Genomic DNA, 27,993 nt, shown 5'->3' with positions numbered 1-27,993 from the left:
TGTGCATATAACAAAATTAAGGCTTCAAAAGGTTTTCTTGACAAAAAAAATCACCGTTTTGGAATGCATAGAACTCGAAAAAATAGCCAAAATCAATCAAAATCAGAAGAACGAACACAAATTTATGACCATCTAAAGCTTTTGCCACATAATGAAAAAGAGAGAAATATGTTAGGGTCAATGTGATATTATATATAATGCCAAAAATAAATATATTAGTTTTTACGTTTTTTTTATAAAAAATTAAAGACGCCAAATAGTGATACAGAGAGTGAAACCATGAATAAGCACAGTTTGAATAAGAAACACAAGCAAGAAAACAGAATACCAAACCAAAATATAACTTCACTGGATACCAATATCAGCCATAAAACTCCATCCATTTCCAAAAAATAAAAATAAAAAAGAAAAGAAGAAGAAAGTAAATCTGAGTAAGAAAGAATAGATTGCATACATAAGTCGATAAGAAATTGAGAATTCATCAAAAAAAAAAAAAAAAAAAAAAAAAAAAAAAGGGTAAGAATGGCTAAACGTCACCGTGTATATCACAAAACAAAAGCAGGCAAGTGCTTGTGTTCTATATATGCAACAACGAACACATGATCCAACAACTCTCGAGTATGCCCAGAGACCAAAAGCTAACATACAAACACCACTAGTTGAAAATTGACGCCATACAAAATTTTAGAACACTTCAGCCACCTTGCTAGCAAGAACACGTTCTCGTCTCTCAACGTAACCAAAAGGGAACCAACCTGCTTTTCCTTTGCATTCGCCTTCTGCCCAGCCATTGTTTGTTACCTGGAAATATTGCAGAACATAAATCATTATTGCATTGGATTCGGAAAAAATATAGCCAAACGCTTGGAAATGGACATCAGCAAGGTTAATCAACCAAGCACCAAAAATTTGTATTCTTGGTACCAGAGAGGAAAAGAGAAAAAAGTAAAAAAGGAAGGAAATTTGAGTAACATTGCACCACTATTACCACCGAGCATTACCTTAGATTGGTATCTCCTCCAACTACCTCAAAAGGGAGGAGATTGAGGGTAAGTGCCAATTGGGAAAAAATGTGTGTCTACCCTAAAGCATTAATACTTGCACTGTTCCTGGAGTTCGGAATGGCAGCCACAATATTGATGGAGGACATTAATATGAGATAGCGCAGGAGAACTGAGGAATTTCGTTGTTTGGAGATACTAAAACCAAAGCTAGAGAAATCTTTTCGTAAAATATCGATAATGTTGCGGTCCACATTGGCGAGTTCATGATGAGATACAATGCTGACATGTAAATGATGAAAAAAGGAAGTGAATGAATTTTTAAGTTATTTATTCAGATTCTCATGAGCTCATCAGGATTCCATTATTCAATAATTATTGAACAGCTGTTATAGCTATGCCTTGCTAATCTAGTAGGAAACAGAAAAAATATTGGTAGAAGCTTCAAGTGACTGGTGTTCCCGTATTTATGTTGACAGCATATCTTATAATTGTTTTTATGCAATTAACAAATTCATCAAAGTAACCCAAAAATAAGTGAGCACAAAAGCAATAAATTGAGCATTAAATTGCCGAAACTCTTATTAGGATTGTCGGAAAATAAGGATAAATAAATTTTAGAAGAGCATGGTGTGATTCATTTACAAAATCCAGCTTGATAACCAGAATCAAAAGATCGACCAAGGAATAATGTGTTTCTATGCATGCACATCTCATTTTATTTTCATGTGGCCCATCCTAAGAGATATTAAGTAAGGGCAACGTTTATTGTATTCCCATGAAAAAACAAGCTAGTATTCTAGAACTCAAAATAGAAGAAAAGTATCAAAGAAGCTAAACTACAGAAATCTATAATTCAAGGAGAAGAGTATCACAAAAAAACTATAGAGATGCTAAATTCAAGCAAGCTGCAAACCTTTCGGACAACAACGTAGTCACCAACCGACAAACTGAGCTCCACATCAGATACAGCTTGATACGAGTGCAATACCTGTGACATAATAATAGATATATGCAATTACAATGAAAAGAGACATTCTAAAAGCAATCATACAGATTGCAGCACTTTCAGTCAAATTCATAATTCAGAGCATATATAGTTTTTAATCTTATCTATCTCCAAAAAGGGGGGGAAAAAGAAGAAAATAAAATAACTTTTACTTACCTCTCCTAAAAAGTAACCCATGCTGTCAGTTGATCCATTATTCATTGGAGAAGCAAATACACCATTAAATTCTTCATATGGTGGCGGTGGAGGCATAGTGTCCTCACTCGGAATAGGAGCCGCTTCAATTTGTTGTCGCTCTGATTTCATCTGCCAATCACAAAAAGAGCATGGCATGTCATGAATATGTGAAGCAGAAAGCCCACGCGCACACACAAAAAATAAAATAAAAAGCAGCAGCTTCATCAGCAGAGAGAGAGAGATAATGAAAGCAAGTTTCTTGGTGACAATGCTTCATACCTCGCCTTCAAGCTGATCGAGTATCTGAAGAGCTCTCTGATGGTAAGCACGTTCAGATTCAATCTTCAAAACAGAGCAACAATCACCTTAGTACAAATTTTAAAATCATGCACATGTACAAAAAGAGGTAGTGGTGTATTACCATGGCAATAAGTCGCTGGAGGGTCAACCTCTGTTGTTGAGCTTCAACAGCTGTCATTGCTGCAGCAGCTTCTTTCCCCAATATTGCCGTGTTTGATTTCAGGTCTTGCAGCTTTGTTTCTGCGGCTTCAAGTTTCGAAACAATCTCAGGGTTACCCATTGCTTCTCTAACTTTTGCTTGCCGTTTGGAAACTTCAATAGCCTATCTAGGTTCAAGAGAAAATAAAATTACAAGCTTGTAGGAGTATACTTGGTTGTTCAAACATGCATGCTTAATCATCTTATTATGCATAACAAAAAGAGAAAGCGAGACAGAGACAGAGACAGAGAGACCAAACAACTCAATAATATAAGACCATGACTGAGAAAGAAAGTGAAAAAAGCACTGGGATATGAAAAGATATCAGCATTAGAAATTTTTACAAAAAAATTATCCATCACAATAAATACCTGAGCCTCCGCCTCTTGTCGCATTCTATCATACCGTTGAGCAAGATGCCGAGCATCTTCCAATGGAGCTCCCACTACCATCGCTCTTAATGGCTCTGCAACCTGGTAAATGAGATATTGAAATGCGTGTCAAGCATTTAAAAGAAATGCCTTTGATTTCTAGGAAGATGGCAAGCGACATAATGAGTATAGATATGATTCACATTAAGAAGAGCGAATTTTATTAGGCAGAGTTCTTTTCCTACTCGTTATCTTTCTTCTCTAGGCTGATAGCTTGATAACATAGGGCAATTTAAGCCGGAACTACTTCATACCAACAATAGCAAAAACCTTTTGCCAAAATCAATGAGAAATATAGGGCTTCAGAATTCATCTTAAGGTTTCAATCACATAAATAAGCCAGGTGGACGGAACAAACTACAGGAGAATATATATAAACATATCATCTAAAGTTGATAATCTGTCAATGATTCCACTCAACAAAACCTATGTCAACAGTCAGCTACAAGAGTTCTTTGCTATGTAGAGCTGTTTGTTGAAAAATCAATCAATCAGATCCCTAAATCAATCAATCAATCAATCTAAAGAAGTTGAAATTACTTGATTGTATTATAGCAAATTGAGTCACTGACTTTATATTGAAACCACAAACAGTCTTTCAGAAAATTCTAAGGGTAACTTGTTCCCTTTTCAAAAGTTCCATACGCTCCTGTGCAATGTCAGCTATTGATTTTATAGGTATGTCACGAAGAGTATATGGGCAGGCTTATAGGATATCTAACTTTTTTAAAGCACTCAGTCACTCATAGATAATTCAATCAACCAGTGGACCTTGGTATGACTTGTTACAACTGATGCAATTCCATACAAACCAATATATGTGACATGCTTACCAATATGTGTGTGTGTGGGGGGGTGGGTGTGTGTGTGTGCATGCTACACAAATATATCATTATATTATTGAGATAATATAAACTATTTTTATGCTTTAATGATACACTTAATTATCAAAAGAAAAGTGAACTCATTCTATATAAAGGATTGGGAAGGTATCATTTATCCATTAAAAAAATGCCCACTTGATGTGCCATGTCAGTCTATGGCACAACACAACTGCATAGAATTCAGATATTAAATACTTGATATAATCCCAAAAGTGTCCAAATTTAAATAAAGACTAAGGAGCAATATCCTCCTGCAGCAAGAAAAGACATATATATTTAATTAATAATTCTACCACTTACCAAAAGAAATCATTAATTATACCATTTAATGTAATAATTTGAGGAAAAAAGAATCATCTTGAAATTTTAAATATTCGTAAAAAACCTCTCTTCCTTGTTATTCACTTTTCCTTAGAAAAGGGAAAAAAGAAAGAAAAAAAATTGCAACGCTGGATAAAACTAACCTAATATAGGTTAAGTCACACTATACTAGTGCATGACAGTTTCCACATTGAATTATGCTAATACGCTAAGATTTCACTAATACTTGAAATGAGTCGAATGACTCATTTGAGACATCATCAATATCTATGTATTGGATTAAAATCCAAATACTGCCACGTTGACTATGGCCCAGCTTTTGAAGTAGGGAAAGCTATTAGGCCCCCAACTTCCTCTTCAAGGAATAGCCTCACCAGTGCTATTGGCCTTCTCATATCAGCAGCGGATTATATACTCCCCCTTAAGCTTTGCCGACGGATGCTTTCTTGTGGCTCTGGGGGTGCGGGCCCTAACGGGCTCATTCGTTAGCACCCGAAACATCAGTATGGGAGAGAATATTCATAGCGGCCAGCCCTTCAATTCATGATTTGATAATAACAGAGTGACTCCCATATGGTTGAAGAAATGTTGTGCTAGCCAACTAGAAAGACCAACTCTTAAACTTAGATTAGCACTAAAAATGTTTTCTATGAAGCATTTGTATTATATTATTCCTTTTTATTCAACTTTCAGCAGGAGAATTTTTGACTTGATGAAACCTGATGATTAAATCAGTGAATCTCATTAGGAGAGAGCAACTCAAAATTCATTAAAGCAAGTGTTTTGATGGTAACAAACTACTAAACGTCCTACTAGTTTCCCAGAGTAGTTGCCATCCAGGCACTCAGCCCACCCTCCGCTCCCCCAACCACACACACACACACACACACACACAAGAAAAAAAAAAAAAAAAAAAAAAAAAAAGGTTAGTCAAAGCCCTGTACCCAGGTTTCCTTTAATCTCTTCTGTGACCTTGCTTATTCAAAAAAACACCCATGCCCAGGTTTTCAAAATCATGCAATAACCTAAGTTCAAAAAATTGGTTATCATGCAATGGCCCATTACAGCTTTTCATTTAATAGCCCACTTCGTATGTCTCCATAATATTAAAATGACCCCAGATCCTAAATTATGTACAATGGCATGAGCTCCAGATTTCTACTCAACTCTTTAAGAAACACCCCCACTTTATTCTTTTTTCTTAGTTATATTTTCATACATTTAAGAACTACATAACAAGATTAAATCAAGTATCTCTCGTATTCCTAACAATTTCTCAAGCCAAGGTAAGGTTGCCACTTGCACGCACTTCCCCAAAAAAGATATTTTGGGTCCATTCCATTACCCCACCAACAAAAATAAATAAAATATAAATAAAAATCTAAACCTGTGAGGCAACAATATACAGGCTCAATCATACACAAGCAAGCATCAACGAGCTTATATACCATATAGAAATTAAGTTTGCATTCACAGGAAATATCAGAAGTAAACCCAAAAACAATGAAGATTCATTAAGCTACATCCAATTAGAAATGAATCTCACTCTGCAATTAAAATCAACAATAAAATTTGGTGTTGATTTTGGAATGTGCTGCAACGAGATCATAGCCATCATAAATAAGGCAAATTTACACACATTGGGAATAAGGCCATGGTGTGACTCAAACCATTGCTAATAAAGATTCCCCAGCACCACAACACCCCCCGCACCCCGCAAAAATTGAAATGGTGAAATCACGCGCTAATGTCTAATAAGATTCAGATGATATAATAGTAATTCATTCAATGGCAGTATACCAACTGTGCCATGGATCAACTCAACCATTCTTCCCCACCCCTTGAAAAACATATATTTAAATAGGAAGTGTAACTTTTGATATGTAAGAAGCATGTTTTGCACATGAAAACTAACTTTCTAGTGCCTTACATTTTGGTTAGAGTAAAATGGACAGAAAAGATCAAACCTGTGTACCAAGGGCTTTCAATAGATTTCCACGCTCCTTCTCCATCTGAGCACGAGCTCGTCCAAAATTTAATGCAGCTTTTGATAGTGTACCACCACTGGTACATGTATTCTCAACACCATATTTCCTGCTATCTTCTGACAACTTGGTTCCTGTTGGAAAAATTGTACACTCAGAGAATATGACCATCAAAATCCTTGACATTAAACCAAAACTATAATACCAACAAATGACAGCAAACCTAAACCAGCTCAATCACCTATTTCAACTTGTTTGGACCCGGCAACAATATAACCTTCCACACCACGAACAATATCCCTTTGAAAATGCTGAAGAATGAAAGTAAAGATTCACTAGGCATAGAAGATTGTACTCAGACATAGCACAGACACACAGACAACACACACACACACACACACACACACAAAGAAGCCATCAAACGATTAGACTACCTTGGCGGTCCGTGTTGATATGTAAAGCTTCTCAAGCTTTTGATGCTGTTGGAGTTCTACCTCATCCGCAACAACATCCGAACCTCCATATCCCCCAAACTGCTTGAATACAGCCTGAAATTTAACTTAATGATATTAAAATGCACATTTTCAGGATGGAAAAACTCTTAAGTTATTCATTTTGATCAGAGATATATATATATATATATGCTGTACAGTATTATATGAGTTGTCACACGTGTACAATTAGTATTGTATGAGTTGTCACCTACCCCTCATTACCATATATAGAATTACCATGTATAGGGTTTTCTTGTTCTCCACTCACCTACTCCCTTAGCTTCTCCTATATAAACACTATTGTATTATTGTATTACTTGCTCAATAACATATACGTTTTCATATATTCTCTTTCTCTCTCTTTCAACATGGTATCAGAGCGGAAATCGATCCCTCTTTAAATTTTTTTTTAGTCTTATTCAAACTCTGATCTTGATTCCATCTCAACTTTCTCTCAATCTCAGTTCTCATCTCAGCAATCTCTCTCAGATCCCTCCTCGGCTCTCCTCTCAATAATTTCTCTCGAGTTCATCTAGGCTACATCTTGGTTCTCTTATCTCAGGTCCCTCTCGCTACTATATCTCATTTGTTTGGCAGCTCTTCTGATGGATACTAAGGAATCCCATCTTCTTGGGTCAATCACCAGCACCAAACTGGTAAAGTGTGAGCGTGCAAATCAGCCGCCCTCCACCGCTACTATCGTTACTTCAGGTAATACGTGTCTCCATGCTTCATCTTCTACACCTTGGATCATTGATTTAGGGGCATCCAATCACATGACAGATAACCCATCTCTTCTTTCTGATAGTTCTCATGTTTTCTCACCATCGGTTGTTACTGTAGCGAATGGTGCCAAATCATCTATTCATAGAATTGGTACCTTCTGCACTTCGGGTCTCACTTTTTCATCAGTTTTATATATCCCTCAATTTTCATTCAATTTATTGTCAATTCGCAAAATCATATCAGATTTAAATTGCTAGTTACTTTTTCTCCTTCCCGTTGTGTCTTTCAGGATCTTAAGACGAAGAAGATGATTGGTGGGGGTGATGGTCTTTACTACTTCCAGCCAAGTACTGCTCCAACAACTCTACATTCCACCTCCTCTTCAGCTTACCAGTGGCATTGCCGCCTTGGACATCCCTCTTCAAATAGTCTTCGAGCCTTGGTCCCTTGTTAAGTTGATTTTTCCAAGTTTAATTGTACTACTTGCGAACTTAGTAAACATCGCCAAGCTACTTTTAAGTCTCGTTTTGATAAAAGTTTAAAACCTTTTGAGTTAGTACATTCGGATGTTTGGGGACCAGCTCGCACTACTGGTTTATTTGGTGCTCATTATTTTGTGTCATTTATTGATGATTATTCACGTTTAACTTGGGTTTATATTCTTAATGATAGATCTCAAGTATTCTCTATTTTTCAATCCTTTTATGCTGAAATTCAAAATCAGTTTGATGCAAAATTACTTGTTCTTGAACTGACAATGCCCTTGAATATAAACTTAATGTTTTTCAAAAGTTTCTTGAGTCGAGGGGCATTATCCATCAAACATCTTGTGTTGATACCCCTCAACAAAATGGAGTTGCTGAACGGAAGAATGGCCCACTCCTAGCTATCGCTCGTGCCTTAATAAGTCAAATGCATGTTCCAAAACATTTTTGAGCAAATGCAGTTCTGGTTGCTGCTTATCTTTTAAACCGCATGCCTTCTTGGGTCCTTCAAGGAAAATCACCCTTCCAAATGATGTTTTCTGACAAAAATCCTTTTTCCATTCCTCCAAAGGTGTTTGGGTGTGTCTATTTTGTTCATAATCCCGGGAAGAGACAAACTTGATCCTTGTGCTCACAAATGTATTTTCTTAGGTTATTCTCGCACTCAAAAAGGATATAAATGTTACAATCCAACTCTTCATAAACAATTGAAGTAGTAAACCCAACCTTGCCACTTCCACCAGTCGCTTCAACACCTGGAGATTCTTCCATCTCTCCAGACTCTGATCTTAATCCACCTATTGTTGTTCAGAAAGGTAAACGGTCTTGTACCAATCACCCTATCTCTAATTTTGTATCGTATAATAAATTGTCCTCCTCCTTTCAAGATTTTTCTTTGTCATTATCCTCTATTGCTCTTCCTAAGTCCTACAGGGAGGCACTTTCTCATCCAGGGTGGAGGAAAGCTGTGTAAGAAGAAATAAACGCTTTCAAATTGAATCATACTTGGGACCTTGTTCCTAAGCCTACTGATACTCAGGTTGTTGGTTGTCGTTGGATTTTTACTGTTAAACAAAAGCCTGATGGTACCATTGACCGTCTTAAAGCTCGATTGTTGCTAAAGGCTACACTCAAACTTATGGCCTTGATTATACTGAGACGTTCTCTCCTGTGGCCAAACTGAATTCAGTTTGTGTGATAATCTATCTTGCAGCTAATCTAGACTGGCCACTTCATCAACTTGATGTTAAAAATGCCTTTCTGCACGGTGACCTTAATGAGACAGTCTATATAACTCAACCACCTGGGTTTGAGTATAAGTGAGAGTGTGTGTCATCTCAAGAAGTCTATCTATGGCCTCAAACAGTCCCCTCGTGCATGGTTTCATAGGTTTAGTAAAGCGGTGGTAGCTCATGGTATGACCAGAAGCCAAGCTGACCACTCTCTCTTTTTTAAGAAAACGAAATGTGGTATTGTGATTCTTGTGATGTATGTAAATGATATTGTTATCACCGGCAGTGACAAAAATGGGATACAAGTTCTACTCCATCACTTGAGTTCTAGCTTCCTTACTAAGGAATTGGGCAAACTTCGGTATTTTCTAGGAATTGAGGTGGCTCATTCAAAGCAAGGCATTAGTCTTTCTCAGCGGAAGTATACTCTTGATCTCTTACAGGATACTGGATATCTTAGTTCGAAACCTATAGCTCACCCATGGAGACTAATGTAAAGCTTAAGGACAATGATCCAGAGATGTATGGGAGACTTATAGGTAAACTTATTTACCTCACAATCACTTGTCTGGACATCTCCTATGCAGTTAGTGTTGTGAGCCAGTTCATAACCAGTCCTCGGGTACCTCACATGAAGGTAGTTGTACGCATCTTCAAGTATCTCAAGGGTGCTCCTGGACGTGGTCTTCTTTATCAATCTTCTGGACATCTTCGGATTGAGGGATATATAGATGCAGATTAGGCCGGTTCTCTTTCATAGGAGGAAATCTAGTAACTTGGAGGAGTAAGAAACAGTCAGTTGTGGCTCGTTCCAGTGCTGAAGCAGAGTATCGTGCCATGGCACACACTGCCTGTGAACTTACTTGGTTGAAAACTCTTTTACAGGAACTTGGGATTTTAGTCCAGTACCCAATTCCTCTCCATTGTGACAATCAGGTAGCTATTCATATTGCTAGCAATCCAGTCTACCATGAGAGGACTAAACACATTGAAGTAGATTGCCATTTCATTCGATCTAAAGTTGACTCGAATGAGATTGTTACAACTTTTGTTCCTTCTGGTAGACAGCTGGCAAACATCTTCACTAAGGCGCTTCCCAAGGACTCTATTGATTCTATATGTAGCAAGCTGGGAGTTATTGACATTTACTCTTCAGCTTCAGGGGGAGTGTTGTACAATATTGTATGAGTTGTCACACGTTTACAGTGAGTATTGTATGAGTTGTCACCTACCCCTCATTACCAGATATAGAATTACCATGTTTAGGGTTTTCTTGTTCTCCACTCACCTACTCCCATAGCTTCTCCTATATAAACACCATTGTATTATTGTATTACTTACTCAATAACATATACGTTTTCATATATTCTCTCTCTCTCTCTCTCTCTTTCAACAATATATATAAGTAAATGTTAATACTATAAAAAAAATTAAAAATAAAAATAATAAATAAAACAAAATAAAAATAAAAAACAACAACAATGGGAAAATTATGACTATAGTAGCAACTTAACTTATAAATCAAATCAAAGCACACAATTTAGCATGGATCATAAAACAAAAGAACATGTACAAGTCAGGTACATACACAAAAACCGAAATTGTCAAAATCGTAAGGCCTGTGCATGCAAATCCAGTTATTTAGAGAAAGGCTACTGGAAGCATCAGTAGTCAATTACACTTCAAGTTTATCACCCACCATGTGCCTCAAGCTCAGCACCGGCTTTAAACTTGGAAGTCATTTGGTTCTTGCGTTGAGGTTTTTCCTCTAGTAATGTAATCACTATTCAATATAAAACCCACTTTACCGCCATTTTATCCAATTAAGGCATTTCACTGAGCATTCAGGGTTTAGCCTAGCCTTTAAAACCTTGACCTCGAGCCGAATCATGTTCAAATATTTGAACCAGGGTAGTATTAGGGTTAATTGTCAAACCTTCATACAACTTGAGTGGGATGGGCGTGTTCAAGGCTTAGCCCAGCCTTAACCTGAAACCTTCAACTCAAGCCCAATCACGTAGAAATATTTGAACAAAGGATGTATTTGGGTAATTGTGGCATCTCCACACAAATTAAGAAATAAATTAGAAAGTTTCCATCAAAAGAATTTTAAATGAAAAGATTGAAACGAAAAAAAAAAAAAAAAAAATCTTGACTAGTAAGGGAACACACTAAATGTTGTTTTACCATTGTGTATAATATATATAATTCCACTAGGTTCTAGTTGAGATTAGGTTGCCGAGCTTGAGTTGCTTTCCACCTCAACCAAAACTTGGCACAATTTTAATCCACGTTGGGATTTCCCAACCCAGACACGATCTAGCTTGTAAAAACCGCCGCCCAACCCTATGAAAAATAGGATTGTGTTCAGGTGGGGTCAGATTATCCTGCCCAATGTGCATTTCTACCCCCACTTGTCTGGAGATGATAGTTGTTACAAAGAAATTGGATTTGGATTATTTTGTCCCTATTGCTTTATTGTTTTTTCTTTTTAAGTAGAAAACTTGGGTAAATAAATTATCTTCATTGGAACATCTAAGCTTCAATTTAACCATCATAATCCCCTACATTTCCCACATTCCCTCAAAAAATCATCATTCACTTCTACCAAACTTCCATTCAGCTTTAATATTTTCCCACCTCAGATATACTACTCCTCCTCCCACTTCAAACGAATGTGTGACATCGGTTAGTAACCCTCTCAGGCTGATCCTAGGGCCCTAAACTTAATCAAGAAGGTATGAAGTTTCTCATGTTTCGTGGCATTGAGGATAATATAAAATGGCAAAAGGCACCATTGGAGAGAGCCTAATCATGACTTCGAATATTGTAAATCGTTCTATCATTCATGAACTAACACTAAACTTGTATTTCAATCAACAATAGGTAAATTCTTCTTATCTTAATATATTCTGAAGGATGGGAACCAACTGTGTAGCATGTACATCAAGAATTTAAGTATTGTTCAAGTCATTAGTTAATGATCCTTTGTAGGAACTACCCACAATAATGAACTTGCAAAATGGATCTGTTAATCATAAAGAGATTTGTCGTTCCTGACCTTGCTTCATTTTAATTAACTATTTGAACAAGTAAAAGTTATGTCTTTGTCCGAGTGGGGATACGCATTTCTGTTCTGCATGTCCATGGAGTTTTGAAAAAAATAAACGTCTCAAAGATAGATAGAGAGGTGAATTTATCGAACAAACCGCACTCCTCCATGTATGTAAAGAGTCCACTGATTAGAAGGGACTAGGAAAAGCTTTAACCATATTCTTACAGTGACGAATATGAGCGCAATTGAAATTCCTAGGGAGTTATGGGCCTGCTTGGTATTGAGAACAATTTTCTGTTTTCTAAAAACTGAAAATCAGAAAACTGTACAAAAAATTGCTTGGTTTGAACAAGTAAAAGTTATGTCTTTGTCCGAGTGGGGATAGCATTTCTGTTCTGCATGTCCATGGAGTTTTGAAAATGTTCAAACTGATAAGAGAGAGAGAGAGAGAGATCATGGTGGCTACAGACTTTGTGTATATTTTATATATTAAACCCTAAGCCTACAGTAGCTTATATAAAGATACAAGACTCAGCTAATTACACAATAACCCTACCAACTATATGTAATTACATAATGACCCAAAACATTCTAACACTCCCCCTCAAGCTGGAGAATATATATCAAATAATCCCAACTTGGAATAGATAGTCCTTAACCGATTATGACCCAATGCTTTGGTAAACATATTAGCTAATTGATTTTCAGACTTCACAAACAGAGTAGAGATGCTCTCACTTAATATTTTTTCTCGAATGAAGTGACAATCAACTTCAATATGTTTGGTCCACTCATGAAACACAAGATTTGATGCAATGTGAACAGCTGTTTGATTATCACAGAACAATGGAGTAGGAGTTTCAATTGTCAACCCAAGTTCTTTTAGAAAATGTTGTATCCATGTCAACTCACTAGTGGTATGGGCCATTGCCCTGTACTCAGCTTCAGCACTAGATCGAGCTACCATCGTTTGCTTTTTACTTCTCCATGTAACAAGATTTTCTCCTACAAATGAGTAGCCTGTAGTAGATCTCCTGTCTGAAAGTGAACCAGCCCAATCAGCATCGGTAAAACCTTCCAACCTGAGATGACCATTTGACAGGAGATCTCCTGTCTGGAGCTTGCTTGAGATATCAGATAATCCAAAGAAAAGCAATCCAATGTGGCATTCTAGGAGCTCCCATGAACTGACTTACAACACTAACTGCATATGAAATATCAGGTCGAATGATAGTGAGATAATTTAATTTCCCAACAAGGCGACGAAATCTGCCCGGGTCATAAAATAGATCACCCTCATCAGACACAAGTTTTGTATTTGAAACCATAGGAGCATCAACTGGACGACCACCCAACATACCTGTTTCTTCTAATAAGTGCAACACATATTTTTATTGAGATAAACTTATACCCTTCTTGGATCTAGCAACTTCAATACCCAAGAAATACCTAAGTTTACCCAAGTCTTTAGTGTGGAATCGATTTTGGAAAAACAACTTCAACTTAGCAATGCCTTCAGAATCATCACCCGTGATCACAATATCATTTACATAAATAACAAGAAAAATGAAGCCAGCTTTAGTGCGCTGGTGAAATACCGAATGATCGGTCTGGCATCTGTTAAGACCAAATTCTAATGCCGTCTCAGAGAATTTTCCAAACCAAGCCCGTGGAGATTGTTTCAATCCATATAGAGCCTTTTTAAGGCGACAAACAGTGTGACGATACTCCCCCTGAGCAACAAACCCAGGTGGTTGCTCCATATAAACTTCTTCAACCAAGTCACCATGCAAGAAGGCATTTTTGACATCCAATTGAAACAACGGCCGGTTACAATTGGCAGCAATGGAAATAAGTACCCGAATAGAAGAAATCTTAGCAACAGGGGAAAAGGTGTCATCGAAATCAATACCATAAGTCTGAGTGTACCCTTTTGCCACTAGACGAGCCTTCAACCGCTCAATAAACCCATCGTGAAGGTATTCAACAGTGTATACCCACTTACAACCAACCGTTTTGGAGCCCGGAGGTAAGGGAACAAGATCCCAAGTCCGATTACGGTGAAGGGCATCCATTTCATCTACCATGGCTTTGCGCCAATCCGAATTAGAAAGAGCATCCTGCAAATTCTTATTTTGGATTAAAAAACAAGACAAAGAGGATGAAACGTAATGGTAGAAGACAAAGTTAGAAATGAGATGTGCAGTAACACACGACCGAGTACCCTTACGGAGAGCAATAGGCAAATCATCAGGTAAAGTAGATGGCGTCGGATCCGAAGACTCTGAAGGAAATGGACAGAGCGAAGTAGGCGGTCAAGGTCGTCGAGTATAAACCTGCAAGGGGACAACGGAACGAAAAGGTGTGGGAGCAAGAAATAAAGAGGGAACAGTTGGCATAGGTGGCTTAAGAGTAATATCAAGAGGGATAGTAGAATCAGAAAAATATAGGAGAGACTCAGAAAAGAATACATCAGCACTAGTGAAATAGCGCTGAAAATGAGGACTATAGCAACGATAACCCTTCTGAGTGCGAGAATACCCAAGAAAAACACACTTAGTGGCACGAGGGACGAGTTTGTCAAGACCAAGCCCAAGGTTATGGACATAACACACACATCCAAAGACCCGAGGAGTAAGACTAAACGATGCGGAGTTGGGAAATAGAACAGAATGAGGAGATTTCCCTTGTAACACCAACGAAAGCATCCGATTAATAAGATGACAGGCCGTAAGAACAGCATCACTCCAAAAACGTCTGGGAACATTCATATGGAATAAAAGGGCACGACATACTTCCCGGAGATGACGATTTTTACGTTCAGCTACTCCGTTTTGTTGAGGAGTATAAGTACAAGATAACTGATGAATGATGCCTTTAGCATGAAAATAAGTCTCAAAAGGGTCCGAGAAATATTCTTTGGCATTGTCAGAACGTAAAACTTGATGGAACATCCAAATTGAGTTTTTATTTCTTTGCGAAATATTTGAAAAATAGAGAATAACTCAGAATGATTTTTAATTAAAAACAACCAAGTCATACGAGAATGATCATCCACAAAAGTCACAAAAAAACGAAATCCATTAATAGAAATATGTTTTATTGGGTCCCATACATCTGAATGAATTTAACTAAAAAGGACTAGCAACACGGTTGGTAGCTCTCGGTTTGAAAGATGCACGACAATGCTAACTAAGATGACATGCTTCACAAGGCATGGACTCAACACGACTAAGACTGGGGACTTGACGCTGCAAAACTGATAATGATGGGTGGCCGAGACGACAGTGCCACTAGAGAGGAGACAAAGGTGATTGAAGAGCCGTAGAAGATGGTGCAAGATCAAAGTAATACAAGCCACCTACTTCATGTCCCGTACCAATCTTCTTCATCGTCTTGAGATCCTGAAAAATACAACAGGAGGGATAAAATGTAATGGAGCAGTTAAGAGATTTAGTAATTTAAATAATAGACATCAAATTAAAAGGGAATTGAGGAACATATAATACAGAGGAAAGGGACATAAAAGAGGTGAGATGGGTGGTCCCCACACCCAAAACTTTAGTTGATGAGCCATAGCAAGAGTACCACTTTGAGAGGAAGGAACAGACAGAAAATCAGATAAGAGATGAGAACTAACAGTCATATGATCGGATGCACCAGAGTCAAGAATCCAGGGACTCTGGCGAGAGGATAAGAGACATGCAGGTGCACATTGGGCAAAGGAAACCATGGAAGATGAGGTGAAAGGCCGTTGTTGAGACATAAACTGAGCATACTCATCACGGGAAATTATCATTGTGACCATATCAGGCTCAACAGCCACTTGTGAAGCAGTTGGTGTGGCAAAGAAAGAAGAATCCCTTTCATTAGAGGTTACTTGATGTGCATAGGAAGAAGGTGGCGGTTTCCCATGAAGATCCCAAAAGTAATTGACAGAGTGATTAGTAAAACCGCAGTAATTGCAGAGTTTTGAGTCACTGCCTCTGCCACGACCACGTCCACGAGCAAAACGACCTCCACTGCCACGAGAAGACTGATAACCACCCTGGTTCACAACTAATGTAGAACGTTCACTACTAGGAGGAGCAATGACACCACTTGAAGCACTCCAGGAAGCACCACTAGATAGAGTAGCACGCTGGAGTCTGGAGAACATATCAGGAAGAGAGGGAAGTGCAGGGCTACCCAAAATCTGTGCTCGAACAGATTCATATTCTGGTGACAACTCCGTGAAAAACCTAATAGCATTAAAATCCTCACATTGTTTTTGCATGCTCTTCACATCAGAGGTGATGGGCTAATACAAGTTCATTTCTTCACAAATTCCCATTGACTGTGAGAAGTACTCTGCTAGAGTGTGAGTACCTTGCCGGAGGTCAAAGAATTGTCTGCACACGTCATAAATTCTGGTGATATTAGGTGACAACTCCATGAGAAACCGAATAGCATTAAAATCCTCACGTTGTTGTTGCATGCTCTTCACATCAGAGGTGATCGGCTGATATAAGTTCATTTCTTCACAAATTCCCATTGACTGTGAGAAGTACTCTGCTAGAGTGTGAGTACCTTGCCGGAGGTCAAAGAATTGTCTGCACACGTCATAAATTCTGGTGATATTACCAATACCTGAATATAGCTGTTGGAGTCGGTTCCATATCTCCTTAGCAGTATCCAAATACAATAAGTTGGAGCTGATATTGGGTTCAATACAATTCAGCATTAAGGAAATGATCTGAGCATCCCTTTGTTCCCATGAACTGAAATCTGCATCACTGTCTTTAGGCTTATCCTTAACCAAATGAGAGCCAAAGCCTTTGGCTTTCAGAAAAATAGCTACTGACTTGACCCATAAAACATAGTTCTTGCCATTGAGTTTGACCGAAGTCATGGGAGGATTGAAGGAAGCAGAAGAAAGCAAGTCTGAACTGGTAGCCATGCAAAAAAAAAAAAAAAATCTGTATTCGGGCAAACAAGTCGGATCTAGGCAAACGGGGCGGGTCTGGGCAAATGAACCGAATCGAGGCAAATGGGCCGAATCGAGGCAAATGGGCCGAATCGAGGCAAACAGGCCGGATCTGGACAACCAGTTTGGATCTGGGCAAATGGGCCAAATCAAAACCAGTTCTCAGCTATTCCGGTTTTAGTAAACCAAGGTTGGGATAACTTCACGCTTGCAGCCAAACACCACTCTTCTCCTTCACAATCAGCGTCGGCAAGAACCAGAACTCTGCCACCGACAATAAACTCCAGCACCCGAGGTTCGCAATGAAGAATCAAGGCTCCTTTGCAACTCGCAACAGCCAAGGCAGCCTCGGCCAACAAAACGAAGGGCTTCAGATCTAAGAACGACAGACAAGAAGAGCCGAACACAACGACAGCTTCAGACCTCCGACTTTGAACCGAACGACAGCCAAACCTTCGGTGAAGAACAAATTCGACCTCAATCTCGATTTCGATTTGGACAAGAACAACACAGATGCAATCACAACCACAATCTTAGTTTCCCATTGTTTCGTACCGCTCTGATACCATGTTCAAACTGATAAGAGAGAGAGATAGAGAGAGAGATCATGGTGGCTAAAAACTTTGTGTATATTTTATATATTAAACCCTAAGCCTACAGTGGCTTATATAAAGATATAAGACTCAGCTAATTACACAATGATCCTACCAACTATATGTAATTACATAATGACCCAAAACATTCTAACAGAAAAAACCAAACATCTCAAAGATAGTTAGAGAGGTAGGAATTTAATGAGCAAACCACACTCTTCCATGCACATAAAGAGTCCATTGATTAGAAGGGACTAGGAAAAGCTTAAACCCTATTCTTACAGTGGGAATATAAGCACTATTGAAATTCATGGTGAGTTATATATTTGTGTATTGATAAAACCATTCACTGTTTCTTCAAGCTCGAGCTTTCCCTAAGATGAACCATATAGCAAAGAGAACTCATACGTCATTATTCTTTGCTTTATTAATTAATGTTGGGCAATAGAGTTCATACCTCTCTTAATGAAGCTGATAATAGTATTATTGACTTAGAATGAATATGGAGGATCTAAAAAGAAGCATCTAATGCCACTGCTAGGCAAAACCAGGTTTCAGAATATGACTCCACAAAAACAAATAAATATATAGGCAAGCTTATGTATGTATATATGGAAAATTTGCAACGGCCTTGTGCAAAAAAGGAAAAGGCTATATCCTAGCTTGGTCCTGCCTATGCGAGGTGCTAGGAGGGAACGATTGGAGACAGACCTAACCTTTAACACTATTTTTCATAAGGTTTCCAATCTTAGACTCATATCTAAAATTTCACACTTCTCAGTCGAATCTTTTAATAGAACCAAGAATGAAATAATAAATGGTTTGATTAAGACCTATGTCCATAGACAAGTTGATAAAGATATGTAACCACCTATAGGAACTTGAAAATTTCAAAATTAATAGATCTAACCATCCATGAGAATAGGACTGCAAATGAAACAAGTAAGGCCGAGCTTTAGCGTGTTCGAGCTCAACTCGCCAAACCTAAGGAGGTGCTCCAGATTTGGCTTGTGTTCGGACGAGCTCAATCTAAGCAAGTTTAAGCTCGGGTCAATAGTTTTTCAACGAGCTCGAGCTCATAGACAATCTTTGTCATTCCCAATCTCCATCATGAAGATGCGATTTCAGTATGAGAGATGGTGAGATTAGATGAGAGAGATATGTGTCATATATATCTATAGAGAGAGAGTGTGTGTTTGTTAGATAATTAGGTCGTGGTAGCCATTAGTAAGTGAGGTTGATCCTCGCAATTGTCAGTGAGTGAGGTTTATGGCTGTTGTTGCGGTGGAGAAGTGAAGGGCACCTAGCACTGATGCCTGTGAAATGTAATGTCTTCCGTTCAAGAGAAGGCAAAGCGAAAGTGAAAATTATTAGGGTTGCATAATATTTATGGGCTTGGGCTATAAAATATTAGGGATTATGTGACCCATATACTTTGAGCTAATGGATTCTGTTATATGGGCCTGGGCTTTAGGTCCTAAACTTGTGAAATAGATAACATAAATTAACCTTAATATAAGTTATACGACTTTGTCCATGAGCTCGACGGTGTTTGAGCTCAGCTTATTTGTTAAACAAGCCCCCTTTTAAGTTCAAGCTCAACTTGTTTAGTTAATAAACAAAAGTGAACTGAGCTTTTAACGGGCTGAGCCCGATCTATTCATGAACTCGGTTCAAATGCTGCCTTACATGAGATATTTTGCTAAAAACTCACCAAAATCTCTCTCATAGTTTTCTCAAAAATCCCAAACTTGTTGCTCTAACATTTGTTACTATCCTGCAACCCACTTTCACTATCATGCTAGCGCCACCCAACAATTTGATAGTCTTGGATTTTTCCACGGGTGGTTTATGGGCTTGGGCTATAAAACATTAGGGATTATGTGACCCATATATTTTGAGCTAATGGATTCTGTTATATGGGCCTGGGCTTTAGGTCCTAAACTTGTGAAAAAGATAAAATAGATTTAACCTTAATACAAGTACCAACGGGCCAGTGGCCTAGCGGTACCAGGCTCCTACTTTTCAAAGGGAGGTAAGGGGTTCAAATCTCGGTGGAGGCATGTGTGTGTGAGTACCATGAGTACCAACTAGGGAAAAAAAAAAAAAAAAAAAAAAAAAAAAAAAAAAAAAAAAAAAAACCTTAATACATACAAGTTATACGACTTTGTCCATGAGCTCGATGGTGTTTGAGCTCAGCTCATTTGTTAAACAAGCCCCTTATAAGTCCAAGCTCAACTCGTTTAGTTAATAAACAAAAGCGAGCTGAGCTCTCACCACATTAGTTAAAGCACAACAAAATGCCTGGAAAGTAGTGTGGAAACCCACTTTAGAACTATAATTTTGGTCTTGAATGTGGTGAGTTAGGATACAAGTCTACCAAGTGTCTTAAGAGTTTTAGATAGTCATGTTATCAACTTAACTCTTGTTTGAGGAAAAAGTTGTAAATTATGTTGATTTTGTAGATACCAAATAAACTTTTGACGAATCTTCCAGATGTCCAGATGAAGAAGATGAGATTTTGGGGGTACATTCAATTTTCTAGGTTCCAAAATTGACAACAAAATGAGGAGCATAAAGAAGAAAATTCTTTATTGAATAACAGGGCTGAGTTAAAAGAGGATAGAAAATTTTCAAGTGATGTAATCGAACTAAAAGATGCAACAATCAAAGTCCAAGTTAAAGAAACAAGTAAGGCGACAGAGGAGAAATTTGATGAAGCAGCTGAGGCAGGCGTTATTATTCAGTCTGCAGATCATGGGTTTAAGGTGAGAAAATGGGAAATATTGAAGAAATTGAAGCAAATATCTCAAGTTAACTCCCAAGCTGTAGAAATTTTAGAACTTAAGTTGATTGACAAACAAATAGGTAGGAATTTGAAGATAAAAGCATTGAATTTCAAACAATAAGTGGTGAATTAGACAGTACATCAGATTTAGTTTACTTGAATAATTTGGTTAGAAATGAAGCTTCTCTGTTATGGAGTTGACAAATCACGCATTCCATATCCATGATCTGACTTGGGATGGATTCTTGGCGCAAAATACAGCTACGAGTTGTTTCAATGAAAAACTCAAATAATTTCAAGTCTTGGTTCAAAATTTGTGTTCAAGCAAATTTTAGAAATCTACTACATTTCAAAAGAAAGCTCTGAAAGTTCATGAAAATGTATTCTGTGTCATTAAAAAAAGATTAGTGTGTTTTGCTCAGGTACGGAAAAGAAGAAAGGAAGGATGGAAAGCCATGTTTAGATTTTAAATATGTTAGGCTTTTAGTATTAAGGCTGGAAATTTTCGTATGACAAAAGGTCACTCCAGCAATGTAATTTTCTATATTACTTTTAATGAGTGAATTAGAAGTTAGATGGTAGTATTGAGTGTGAAGACTTGAAGAAAGCTACATCAAAAGGACAAGGATGTCAACTTTGTCTACGTCAAAAGGACAAGGATGTCAACTGAGGATATTAAGGACCTAAGGTAATATCATACCAATATAATCATCTATCACCATTCAGGTTCATGCATGCATGCTATATATGCTAAGTTTCCAAGTTTCTTAAACTTACTTTGAAAGTTGCTTATACATTAAGGAAAGTTTTTAAACATGCATCCAAAAACTATTTTTGACAAGTTTCAAAGTGTCTAAAACTAACTTGTATCTTACTTAAGCATGAAGAAAACTTTTTGAACCTCATTCTAGGCATTACAGACTTATCGATCGAAATAAGAAAGAGGATCAATCAATCGACCTCAATTCAGGCATTGATTGAAGATACGATAGACAGGTTAGATCAGGAAGGGAATCGATTGATCGAAGGAACCCTACACGAATCGATCGAAGCTTATGTGGACAGAATTTTTTCAAAATGTGTTTTCCAAGTTAATTCATACCTAGAGTGTTTTGGAAATTTTTGATGCATTGCCTATAAATACTAGTGTTTACTGAAACCCTAGTGTGCCTAAGAGAATACATAAGTGCATAGAAAAACTTTAGATAATTCACTAGGTCATTCACAGAGAGTTTTTGTTTATTTATTTTTCCACAAGATATTCACGTTCTTCACATATACATACTCGTGAGAGATATTCTTATGACAATAGAGGGCACTTTATTTCTGTTTATCATCACATACCATATGCAATAGACATGGTGATCATGATGATATTACGGTGTTGTAACTATTAAAGTTATGCTATACAAAGTCTACAAAGCGTTGCTTCAAAGACTATCAACCAAACAATCAACAAACGACAAGTTGGTTGCGGGAAATATATTCAAGTTGAAGAGGTGGTGTTTGAGTGTACTAATTGTTGTAGACAATCACTTGGATGACCTGGAGATCTTCAAAGAATAAAGGTTTGGTGTCTTACTATGTGTAGGGATCAACTTGTGTTCGAAGGACTGAACAGATCTAGGTTGTACATCTCTTTCTTCATAGTGGATTATTTTGCCGGACTACGTCCCGTGGTTTTTTTACTTGCTGAAAGGGAGTTTTTCCACGTAAAAAATCTGGTGTGCCTCTAAACTTTATTTGTTTATTTCACACTTTAAATTGATATAAATATATACATGTATATATTTTTATCAAGCATGATTCAATGAATGGTATGATGGTATACATGTTTAAGTTTTGACATCAATCAAGCTTGAGTTTTTGTTTATTTTTGTTAGATTATGTTTTAGAGTTTTTATTTCCTTTGGTTATATCACCCTAGGGTTATTATTGTATTTGTCTCAAGTCTAATATAAATATATGGCAAGGTGAAGGAGTAGACTAATTTGAGAAGACTAATTCTGCAGTGTGCCCAAAACCTTTTCCAAGTACCTTGAATTCATTGTAACATTACTCCCTATGGGTGAGTAAAAGTGGCTGAGAATGGGTGACTAAATGAGGACATTAAAATAACAAAAAAAAAAAAAAAAGGTTTGTTAATTCATGGCGGGTAAAACCCATTATCCCACCAAAGCAACCCCCACTACATTGGACCGGTGCAAAATGGTGCCAAAAATCTTTGTTTTCCCGCCACTTTTACTCTCCCCAATATGGGACAATAGCTCTCATCAACCTTCTCTTTTTCATTGTAGTCATGCAGCTATGCAGCTGCAAAGGCTACAACGAATCAAGTAGTCATGCAGGCTATGCCCATTACTATACTTATTTTACTGTCCTTTTCTAAATCTATGACCACCCCCCCTCCCTTTAGCTTGGATAACAACCTGCCTATTTCATTGTAGTGATGCAAGCTATGCAGTAGCAAAGGTCGCATAACAACCTGCCTTTTAGCGTGATTTGTTGTGCAGTTGAAAAGCTTATGCACATACTATTCCATTCACGTGAATGCATAGTAACTTTTATGCAGTGGCCTTACAACTACATTGGAATGAATATAAGTGACACTGCGCATGTGATTAGATATGACTCCATGATAAAGTGGTTTGTCTCATTATACAGTGTTCACTTTTTCCACATGCAAAGTTCAATTCACATTTACTTCACATGTTGAACAGTATTATTTGCTTTCACATGCCAACTTCTATGAACTTGTCCACTAGAACAAAAGCACTCACATGACTTCAATGCAAAATAACTTTGTAAATATATGTCCACACAACTTAATATTTCACATAAACCATATTACAAATGTCTTTCCCTTTTTATCATTCTGATCCTCTTCCACACTAGTGTAGATGAGCATCATGTGGGATTAATTTTCACTCCTCAAACAGGTCACATTCAAATACATTCATCGTAACATTATTTGTCCACTATATTTCAAAGTACCTTGAATATGTGAATAACCTGTAAATGTGAATTGACCTTTGCATGTGGAAAAAAGTGAACACTACATAATGAGACAAACCACTTTACCGTGTAGTCTTTTTTCCTGATAAGTTAAAGTATATTAGAAAGCATTCAAAAGAAGAACGCATCCCAGAAACTGTACAAGGGCCGAAGCCTAATAAAAGGTCCTCCGGACCCAAGGAACCCAAAAAAATCAACAATTTAAAATTTCTCCCCATAACCCAACTAAAAAGAGAAACTAATGATAAGAAAACAAAGATTTTTAGTACCATTTTGCACCGGTCCAATGCAATGGGAGATTCTTTGGCGGGATAATGGGTTTTACCCGCCATGAAGTAACAATTTTTATTTTGTTGATATTTTAATGTCCTCATTTACTCACCCTAAACCGTTTCTCTTATCACTTTCTCTTCTGACTTCTCACCCAACCCTTTCCAGTGTTTTCTATATTTTTTTAAAGCAATTGTCAGACGATAGAGTTTTTAAATTAAATTATTTATTTGGCATGAAGAGAATTACCAATTGAATCATCACACCCACCCCCCCCCCCCCCCCAAAAAAAATAATAATAAATAAATAAAAAATCAAAAACCCATTTAGGTCTATTTGGGTAATCGTGATTAGAATGATCCTGCTATGCTTAGGACTTGATTCTTACTATACGGTCTCAGTTGATTCACTCTTCAATTAATAGCTATCCATATTAATTGATAATAACGCCATCAAAATAGATCATAGTAAATTTGCTTCAACTCACACAATAGATTAATATGTTTTGTTCGAGTATGGAAAAGAAGAAAGGAAGGATGGAAAGCTATGTTGAGGTTTTTAATAAATCGTGGTATTTGCTTCTACTCAAGGGCGAGTTTTTCTTCAAGAAGGAAGGATTGATACAAATAATTAATGTTGACCTGAAAAGTGTTTTTCTATTTAATGAAGTGCCAAGTTCATGTCAGTTTCCATAAAAGTATTTATGAAAGTTCAAAACTACTAAGCAATAGCCTAGGGAAGTGGTAGAAGTGTTATCAATGTTGTCTAGGAATTCTAAAAGTCATTCTAGAAGAAATCAGGACTCGATGGAAGTTATATTTTAAAAGGAAAAGCCCTCTCTTTTCATACTTTTCCCAAATTTCCCTCAAGAAATCTAGGCTCCAATGGTCATTGGAGTAATTTCAGTTTTTCTTATTGCTATAAGAGGACTTTGCTTTATCTCTATTTGCAGTTTTATCTCTATTTGCAGTTTTATCGCTATTTGCAGAAACTGAGGGAAAAGATAAGGCCACAAGGGAGTTACTGACTGCCAATTTTGCCCCTATTTTTGTAGCAAGTGAGTTTTTATTTTGCCCATTCTACTGGAGTATATGATAAACATTCCTTACTTTCTTTCTTCTTCTTTTTTCAGCTTTCTTTCCAAAACAAGAAAGGCTATTTCTATCATTTCTTGTTTTTTTTCTTCCTTGGTTATGAATATAAGAAGAGGGGTTTATCCTATGCTTTCATTTCTTTTTCTTTTATGCCCTAATTAATGTTATTGTTCTCTTTCCTTTCCCTCTAGCTTATCAAAATGAACTATAAAACCTCGACTTTTATGGACCTTGATTGAAATCATTTTGTTGACACCCAGGAGACATACCGCACCCTCTGCACTTTTTGGAGTTCAGCAAATTACAATTTCAGATTGCCCTTTTGTATCAATGCGATGTACCAGAAAACAACCATATTACATGACTAAAATTAAAACCATTTATTCCATCTAGTTGACTATCACTCAAATTTTCTTTGTTACACAATGTGGCCACCACTAGCAAGGGAAATCCACAACTATTATAGTATAGCAGATTCATGTTTCATCTCCTACTATTAATCACATTTGTTCTGCTTAGTATTCTAGAAATTTTAAATAGTGATGTCCGAATTCATATGCATAACATAGATCCAATTCTTACACTCACGGTGCTGAGGGATTATCATTCAATGTGACCTAATCAACACAGAAATAATCCGAATCAACACACTAACAATCAAAAAATAGTATAAACCATGAACCAAAAAGAGGATATGAATCGATCAAAATTAGAAATTTGAAGAACTTCAACGCGAACTGAGAAACAAAATAAGTTAAATTAATCTGGATCTACATCATCGACCAATGAAAAATTGATCTCTATCAAACTTTTTTGAATCAAATCAAGGTTTGAAATCTAACTGATAAATAGATAGTACCTGCTGTTGCCTCGCGACCTGTTCCCTGAGCTTGGTGGCTTGTTTCCTGATAGCTTCCATTCAAACAGGCATATAGACAGAGAGTAGAGAGTAGAGAAAGAGAATCTGTCGAAGATATTGGTGTTGGGAACTTTGGGAGTGTCGTCGGAGCTTTGGCCTGCCGTCGTACAAGAAAAGGTGTGGTTGGTGATTTCGAATGACTCTTTTGTTTCACTATAAAAATAAAACAATATTGCTCAGCCTCTCTCTTGTAACTATAGATAAATAATTGTCCCTGCCGATTCAAAATGGGAAAATTGCACCGTTAATTTTCTTTTAATTTTTCATTTAAAAAACAAGGTAAAGTACACCAACTTAGTTGTCCTACTTTCGGACAATCTAGCCCCCTCAAGTTTGATAAAAGGCAAAAGTACAAAAAAAAAAACCTTTGAACTATCTAATTTTTGACAAATACCTCCCTTAACTAGGCAAAGTGTGCAAATACCCCCGGAAGTTACCGGATCAACTTTCCGGCAACTGTTGATTTGAAATGACCAAAATGACCTTACTTATTAAATTATATAAAAAATAAATAAAAAAATAAAAAACTAATTGTGAAATGTCAATTCTACCCTACTAAATTAAGTTGCCCTAAAATCTCATTTAATTGATTATGTTAGAGAGAGACACACACAGAGAGTTAGAGGCGCAGATACAAACTTAGGGTTTCATACTGTGGGTGGAAGACTTTGATCGTATTCTTGTTCTGTTCAATTGTCCGCGACATCGTGTTGTTGTTCTCTTCAATTGTGCGTTACATCGTGTGGTATTACCTGTTGAGTCTGTCATTTTCACGAACTTTGATTCGATTTTACAAGTTCTCCAAATTTATAAGTTTAGATTATGTTTTATGCCTTTATGTCGATTTTAAATGAATCTTATTTTTCATTTTGTATGTTAATGGTTATATTTTTAGGTTAATCAGTACTAATCGAATATTTGATTTCTAGGGTTTTTGAAAATCTGTTTTGACCTAGTATAAAATTCTCTTTTTTGTATATATAATACACATGCATGCAATTTTTTAGAACTTGGGAAATGTTTGGTGTAGGCTTTATGTTGATTAAAGAAGATAGACCCCACTAACAATAGAGTTTATAGTCAATGACAGTGGTCCATGTCCTTTTTTTTTTTTACTTTTATGTCTTCGTATAGTGATACACAATGGTCCATGTCTTGTGTTTGATGTCAGTTTGTTTCCTACATCATTTTTAGACTGATGTCTTGTGGGAAATGTTTGATGTCTAGTGGGAAATGTCTTGTGTTTGATGTCAGTTTGTTTCCATGTGATCATTACTGCATTTATCTTCATATGCTCCATTACTGCATATTTAATAACAGTGAAAAAAAAAATGCTCCATTACTACATTAGGGTTTATGCATTTTGCTATTTTATTGCTTAGGTATATGTATTGTTATTTGCTTAATTTTTTATTTTTTGTGCTTAGGGATTGTCTTTTGATTATTTTTTTTATTTTTTGTACTTAGGGATTGTCTTTTGATTATTTTTTTTATTTTTTGTACTTAGGGTTTATGTGTATTGTTATTTTATTGCTTAGGAATTGTTATTTGCTTAATTTTTTATTTCTTATACTTAGGGATTTTCATTTAATTATTATTTCATTTTTTCTGCTTAGGGTTAGTACAAATTGTTATTTTATTGCTTAAATATTGTTATTTGCTTAATTTTTTATTTTTTGTGCTTAGGGATTGTCATTTGATTATTATTATTATTATTATTATTTTTTTTTGTGCTTAGAGTTTGTGCAAATTGTTTTTTTATTGCTTGGGTATTTTTATTTCCTTAACTTTTTATTTTTTGTGCTTAGGGATTCTCATTTGATTAATTTTCTATTTTTTGTGATTAGGGTTTGTGCATATTGTTACTTTATTGGTTAGGAATTATTATTTGTTGAATTTTTTATTCACCATGACTTATGTGTTTTGGTTTGCTTGATTGAACAGACAATGAATACTACCAGGTTGATTATACTGAAAGTACATTTTGGAGGTAATTTCCAATACACACTACTTAAGTCATATATTGGTGAGGTAGACCTACTTGACAAT

The 27,993-nt window shown here is 36.7% G+C and overlaps 1 protein-coding gene across 2 annotated transcripts; it reads right to left on the bottom strand.

Annotated features, from left to right (window-relative positions):
* Window positions 1–325: 325 nt before the first annotated feature.
* Window positions 326–26,123, bottom strand: LOC132300842 (SH3 domain-containing protein 2-like). Of its 2 annotated transcripts, XM_059798092.1 has the most exons (11): window positions 25,885–26,123; window positions 15,665–15,703; window positions 6,742–6,855; window positions 6,549–6,618; window positions 6,290–6,441; window positions 3,058–3,159; window positions 2,609–2,809; window positions 2,467–2,529; window positions 2,167–2,316; window positions 1,918–1,992; window positions 326–801 (listed from the first exon to the last, which is right to left on the bottom strand). In XM_059798092.1, exons 1-11 carry the CDS (start codon window positions 25,942–25,944, stop codon window positions 685–687), a joined length of 1,143 nt encoding a protein of 380 aa, XP_059654075.1. In that variant the 5' UTR covers window positions 25,945–26,123; the 3' UTR covers window positions 326–684. The 2 variants fall into 2 exon arrangements, with proteins under 2 accessions (XP_059654075.1, XP_059654076.1); XM_059798093.1 differs by lacking the exon at window positions 15,665–15,703 and having other exon boundaries at window positions 25,885–26,122.
* Window positions 26,124–27,993: the final 1,870 nt, after the last annotated feature.

The sequence above is a fragment of the Cornus florida genome, unplaced genomic scaffold (assembly GCF_030987335.1).
Source record: "Cornus florida cultivar Cherokee Brave unplaced genomic scaffold, ASM3098733v1 CherokeeBrave_3.0.0_Hap2_Chr03, whole genome shotgun sequence".
In the NCBI taxonomy this organism is placed as follows: Eukaryota; Viridiplantae; Streptophyta; class Magnoliopsida; order Cornales; family Cornaceae; genus Cornus; species Cornus florida.
Note: the sequence above shows the minus strand (reverse complement) of the source record. Positions and strands in the feature narration are given on the sequence as shown.

What these genes read in the sequence shown, in the direction of transcription:
- LOC132300842 (XM_059798092.1), bottom strand. Translation starts at nt 25,944, where the DNA reads ATGGAAGCTATCAGGAAACAAGCCACCAAGCTCAGGGAACAGGTCGCG. An exon ending in AGGTCGCGAGGCAACAGCAG is followed by an intron (nt 15,704 to 25,884) that starts GTACTATCTATT and finishes TGTATTTTTCAG; the next exon opens with GATCTCAAGACGATGAAGAA. An exon ending in TATCAACACGGACCGCCAAG is followed by an intron (nt 6,619 to 6,741) that starts GTAGTCTAATCG and finishes TTCATTCTTCAG; the next exon opens with CATTTTCAAAGGGATATTGT.